General features: G+C 49.0%; 1 protein-coding gene across 1 annotated transcript; it reads left to right on the top strand.

Moving 5' to 3' along the window:
- The first annotated feature begins 3,125 nt into the window (after nucleotides 1-3,125).
- Nucleotides 3,126-6,326, top strand: LOC140216585 (uncharacterized). The gene is made up of 2 exons (XM_072286954.1): nucleotides 3,126-4,212; nucleotides 6,175-6,326. Exons 1-2 carry the CDS (start codon nucleotides 3,126-3,128, stop codon nucleotides 6,324-6,326), a joined length of 1,239 nt encoding a protein of 412 aa, XP_072143055.1.
- Nucleotides 6,327-6,748: the final 422 nt, after the last annotated feature.

The raw sequence follows: 6,748 nt of genomic DNA, 5'->3' as shown, positions 1-6,748 counted from the left end.
AGTGCATGCGTTCTTTTTCTATATGTTGGAGCGAAAATTGAAAACTTAAATATGCATATATATCATTGTCCTTGTAATCTTTTTCAACATGGGTGCTGTAGCTCCCTCTGTCTTTCAGTTACTGCTTTGTCCCAATTTTTATGCAACCTTTATGTATTTTATGCAGCAAAATTCTCGTGCTATTTTAATAACATTTTATCTGCGAAATTGAGGTAATTGGTGTTTCGTATATGCATTTATTGGCGTTTTTCACTGTCTCAGCAAAATGGCTGTCGAGTCATTGGAACCTTTTCTCATACTTTATGACTATTTCTCGGGTGCTTGATACTGAAAGTGCAGGTGACCATTTATTTGGCTGTTTGGAATTGTGTTAGCCATGTGTTACTACCAATTTTCTGTGCTAAATAATTATTTTTTCTCTTATCGTTCAAGGTATTAGCCTTTCCTTATCTCTTTATTGACTGAGGTAGCACTTAGTTGCTGGGTATAGGAAAAAAGGCCCCAAAAAGTGCTTTAATTAGCTTTGTGCAGGTCCAGAAAGATTACCTGAAAATGAGCTCACTAAATTGAGGAAATGCCGCTAAGGAACTCTTCTGTACCCCACATTAACATAATCAAATGGTGTACTGTTTGTTCTTGACTTGTGCCAGGGAGATAAGCTGCTTTAATTACAGAAAAGCTTTACAAGTTTATTTTTGAAGAAAGCAATCCTGGCTTGTCAGAAACACGATTCAGGTGTTCATCATGCCCGACAACTTTCTAAATTATGTCTCGTCAAATAATAGCTAAGTTGAGTGATGTTATTTTATAAAATAATTGGGCAACATGAAAATGTATATATGTCGAAGACAAAGCTCAGGCAAGTCTACTTTGGTACTTCATTAAATTTTAATCGTGGTTGTATATATTTACGTGAAGTCATTTGTTTCAAGTTGGTTATTTTGCCTTCTCACAGTCAGCCGTAGCTCTTCCTGTGATGTGTTAGTGTGCGCAAGATTTTAATGTAACATATTCAGATGTCTTTTGTGTATTCACATGCAAGCAGCTCCAAGTGTTCATGTGTTCAAAGTTGGTTGTTACAAGGGTATGCTTAAGGCTTGGCTTTTGAGTCGCTTTGCCTTCTAGTCATAAACTTAAGTCGAAAGTGAAGAGCACAATGATCGTTTTGATTGGATTCATATGTATAGGTTTTTTCAGATGTATATTCTGCTAGAGTGCTGTAGGTACTAGCCTATGTCTCCAGGTTCGATGTAGTGGTGCCTTATGTACTGTAATGTTTCACGTGCACGCATCTTTAGTGTAAATAAAGGTACTTCAAGTTGATCAGTCTCTCCTTTGATTTTGTTTGTGTTTGGGAAAGCTACGAGCAGGCACCGGGGCATGCAAGTGTGAACAGCGAAGCAATTTCAATATATGAATAAAAATACACTAGCCCAACGAAACGTCAATCATATTTCAATGGCGACTTCTGAAATCTCAATGGCATCTCAAGTGTGCAACAATATGCTTTTCAATGCTGTGGCAATAATAACTCAACAACAGGTCAACAGAACTACCACAACGTTAGTTCAACGCAGAATCAATGGTAACTCAACAACCATTCAACAAAATGAACACAACGGGCCGTCTAGGCACAATGGACTTTCAATGGTAGCTTAACAATTATTCAACATTGAGGTACCCAATGGAGTTTCAATTCGATTTCAGTGGCCAATATTCAAGAGTGCTCAACACTCAACCCAACAATTCTCCAACATACTCTCAATAATTCCTCAATAAAAAACTCAACATTGACCAACAATATTTCAATGCCTTCTCAATAATTTTTTTTGTACGGGACCGATCGGACGTCTGCCCGCAAGCTGTCAGCAACCGATGTCACAGATGCGGCGACACCCATCCGGCAACTTCAACTCCCACATGCGACTCCAAATGTATCCTGTGCGGTGGCTCCCACTTCACGGGGTCCAAAAAATGCAAAGTCCGGTTCGACCGGGCTGGCAAACCGAAATCCAACACCAATGCTACAACCACCACAGACAATCCCGCCGGGTCTTCATCCACCGAGAGCACGGCTCACCAGTCCCGCTCATCACGCAGCCGGGTTCGGAACAACTCCAGAACCGGTTCCAGGTCCGTCTCACGGAAAAGCCAGCACAGGAGCCGGTCCGGCTCCTTCCCACCACTACCGAAATCAAACGCCCAGCCCATGGATAAACAGGTGAGCTGGAGGCCGGGACCTCCCTCGCTCGCTAAAGAGAATGAAGAGCTCAGAGCACAACTCAGACAGCAGAGTTTAGAAATTGCAGAGCTCCGCCAACAATTACAACTACTTCTCAGGAGAGAACAGTCTACAAAGAATTCTGTCCCCCCCAACCCAGTACAAAATATCACACCTAAGCAACTCACTCCTTCCCCTGCCTCCACCTCCTCCTCACGCGCTGCGTCACCTACTCGCAACCCCCCAGCTAAGCGCAAGGCGCAAGCTGAATATGACCCCCCCAACTCAGTAGACACAGCTGCGCTCACTCAGCTAACCTCGATAATTAAAAGTCTCGAACAAAACATGAACGCCCTACGCACTGATACTGCAGAATGGATGACAAACATTGCAGGCCGGATGACTGCCCTCGAGCGACGTCAAGGCGCACACGCGGCCTCTATGGCTCAAATTCAGCCCCACATACAAGGAACATTCATCACCCAGCCACACAGCCCAAATCTCATAGACCCGTCAATTGCCCCCCAACATGGCTGCACAACGTAGCTGCATTCGAGTGTGGCAGTGGAATTGCAGGAGCTTCCGAGCGAAGCGCAACAACCTGCAATTTCACCTCCAAAACCTCTCAGCAGACGAGATACCTACCGTTATAGCATTGCAAGAAACTCTCTGTAATGTCAAGCTTCGAAACTACACAGTTCATGAGTCAACCAGCGGGCTGTCACGAACGCGAGTAGCGACGCTGGTTCACCGTAACTTTACCGCAATTGAGCACGATTTAGAGCTTGATGACATAGACAGCCTCCTAGTAGAACTCTTACCCCGCACACGCAAAGGCAGCAGCCTCTTCATACTGAACATATATAGCCCGCCAAAAGGCCCTCCGGCACCTCTCATTGCAGCAATGCGCAAGGCACTCACGATCAGTGCGGACCACCCCATTCTGATAATAGGAGACTTTAACGCCAACCACACCAGTTGGGGCTACCGTAAAAACTGTCGTAAAGGCACCTCGCTTTGGACTTTCATCCAGAACGAAGGCTTATCTCTGCTCAACGACATAGATCAACCCACAAGGATCGGAACAAGTATTCAACACAACACCAGCCCGGACCTAACCCTCTCAAAACACATCCCCAACAGTCATTGGACCAACACGCAGCACTCGTTCGGTAGTGATCACTATATACTCGGCACCGATCTCAACCTCACAACCTTGGCCCAGGTTAGAAAACGACGCCTGGAGGTGGTGGACTGGGACAAGTTCCGTCAAATCCGAAGAGACGTCCCAGTCACCATCACAGATCTGGACACCTGGACACAAACCCTCACCAAGGACGTGGCTGGGGCCACATCCACAATCCCTAACACCCCAAATGCAGAGACGGCAGATAGTCGATTACTACATCTTTGGGAAGCGCATGCCAGCCTTCAAAAAAGGTGGCTCGCTCACAAACACAATCGGCCACTTAAGCGGCGCATAGCCGCTCTCGTAAAGGAGATTGAAGCACATGCAAGCCAACTGGCACACCAACATTGGGGCCAGCTGTGCGATCGTATGAGCGGCAACCTCGGCCTCAGAGACACGTGGACATTTCTTCGTTGCTTGCTCGAACCAGGAGGCACAAAAGCAGCGCAAAGGAAGAATGTCAACCGCATTCTGCACAAGCTCCCTCTGCAGGATGACGTCTTGTTAGACGCTCTTAAAACACATTACCTTACCACAACTCCACCTACCCCGCTCCCTACTTACACCGGCGGCCCCAATCCTACACTAGATGAGGACATTTCCAAATGGGAAGTTAAAGCTGCCATACAGAAACTACGCACCACTTCGGCCCCGGGGCCAGACAAAATCAACAACAAGATGCTCAGGAATCTGGACGAGCGCTCCATGCAGGCTATAACAGACCTCTTCAACAGGTACTGGCAAGATGGAGCGCTACCAGCCCAATGGACGCACGCCCGCATAACCTTTATTCCGAAACCAGGCAAACCCCTAGATCTAAAAAACCTACGCCCAATCTCCCTCACATCCTGTCTAGGCAAACTGTTCGAACATGTGGTCCTGGAACGCCTACAGAACCATATGGACGATCACGACCTACTCCCCCACACGATGATTGGCTTCCGCAGTCACTTGTCGACACAGGACGTTATGCTTCAGATTTCAGAAGAGGCCCTCCACCCCCGAAATGCAAAATGCACGCGAGCAATACTAGCTTTGGACCTAACCAAAGCCTTTGACAACGTCAACCACTCCGCCATCCTAGAAGCGCTCTCGGCACTAGGAACCGGCCCGCGCACCTTCAAATACATTTCAGCTTTCCTAAGACACCGCACAGCAGAAATCAGCTTCGGATCTCTCTCCTCCCCAACCTTCGCACTCGGCAGCAGAGGCACCCCGCAAGGGTCAGTCCTCTCGCCGCTGCTCTTCAACATAACACTCATTCCCATGGCCAAGGCGTTAAACGCAGTACCTAATCTCTCGCACTCCTTCTATGCCGACGACATTACACTGTGGACAACCACAGGAAATGCCGGAGCCATAGAAGAAACATTGCAGTCCGGTGCCGACCTGGTGGCAGCGCATGCTGCAACTGTCGGCCTGGCATGCTCCCCTACCAAATCCGAGTTACTAATTCTTCGACCACCTAGATGTAGGACGGACCTAGGCCCCCCATCTCCAATAAAACTCACGTTGGACGGCACCCCCATCCCAGAAGTGGAAAAGGTACGAATCCTAGGCATCCTACTCCAGAGCAACGGCAAGAACACCCCCACGATAACCAAACTCACAAACACCGTCCATCAGACAATGCGGCTCATACGACGAATTGCCAACCGACACAGGGGCATGAGAGAACATGACCTCCGTCGCCTAGTTCAAGCATTCGTCGTCAGCCGCATAGTATACTCTCTTCCATATCTCTTCCTCACGAGAGCAGAAGAAGAGAAAATCAACGCCCTGATTCGCCAGGCATACAAGACCGCCCTCAACCTCCCTCGACACACCTCCAACGAACGACTTTTACTCATGGGCATACATAACACACTAGCCGAGCTTACCGAAGCTCACCGGACGGCGCAACTTGAACGTCTCTCCTCCACCCCTACAGGCCGCAGCATTATTAAGAACCTAGGTCTTAACCCAACCAACACTCTCCGACCTACATACCCCACCCCCGGGGCCACCCAAAAGCTTCTAACAGTGCATCCACTCTCAAAAAACATGCACCCAGTCCACCACCAAGCTCGACGCGCAGCAAGAGCTCAGGCACTACACAAACGGTACAACCAGCACACGGAGGCTGTCTACGTAGATGCCGCGGCATACACCACTCAGCCAGCCTTTGCCATTTGCGCAATCGGTAACAATCTTTCACCTCTAGCAGCTGTATCGGTCCTAACGCACACCTCAGTAGAAGCCGAAGAAGCTGCAATTGCCCTTGCGATCTCCTCAACCACTGCCACACTCGTCTTCAGTGACTCAAAAACCGCGATCAGAAACTTTGCAAAAGGACGGACGCATGCCGTCGCCCATAAAATTCTCAACTCCTCTCAGCCCCCCACTAGGCCCATTCAACTCATATGGGTCCCCGCGCACGCGGGCCATCCAGGCAACGAAGCCGCCCATGACACCGCTCGAGCGTACGTCAACCGAGCAGGGCAAACCGCCGAGCCAGGAAGCGCCCGTGACCGAATGGTCACATACCACGAAATTTCACTCCACTACAGAGAGCAACGACTCCACTATCCTCCGCCTCACAAATCACTCACTAAAATAGAGCAGGTGACGTGGCGCCAGCTACAATCTCGCACTTTTCTCTCCCCCGCCCTTCTAGCACTAATGCACCCAGGGCTGTTCTCTCCAGAGTGTACCTTGTGTGGAGCCCCAAGAGCTGATTTCCATCACATACTGTACATATGCTCTGAGTTCCAACCGCCATCAGAATGGCAACTCACTGACCTCGAGCGATGGGAGGTCGCGGTGTCCAGCTCCGACCCAGCTGTCCAAAAGCAGCTGGTGGGCTGGGCTTCGGAAGTCGCCGGACGTCACCGACTGCTGGCCACTTCACGAGACCAAGGGCCAACCCAGGAATAGCTTAAGATACGGCTCAATATTTATTAAAGTTTGTCACCACCACCACCTTGTCTTGGAATGTGCTATAAATATCGTCTTTCCTGAATTTCTTTCTCTACGTTTCCTGTGTGAAATATAGGTCGCTTATAGGGCGCTTTTTCGAGATCCTGCACCCGCTTACTCGAAGCGTGACCGAGCCTCTAAAGGCGTATCAATTGCAGCAAAAGTGCTGATTAACAGTCCGGTCGCTCGTCTTCTACGCGCGGCCGTTATCAGATCAGCCATTCTCAATTCGCGCTCGCCGGTGGAAGCTGTTGGCGTGGTCCGGTCTGTTATTACTATATATGTTTTTATGATGTTACTAGAGCTCAACCCAGCTCCTCAGGCGCGGCGGTGCCGCCTTCAATACCACGTGACACCGTGACGTCACGACAGAGGAGAAA

Source organism: Dermacentor andersoni, chromosome 3 (genome assembly GCF_023375885.2).
Source record: "Dermacentor andersoni chromosome 3, qqDerAnde1_hic_scaffold, whole genome shotgun sequence".
Classification (NCBI taxonomy): Eukaryota; Metazoa; Arthropoda; class Arachnida; order Ixodida; family Ixodidae; genus Dermacentor; species Dermacentor andersoni.
This window is presented reverse-complemented; position numbering and strand designations above follow the sequence as displayed.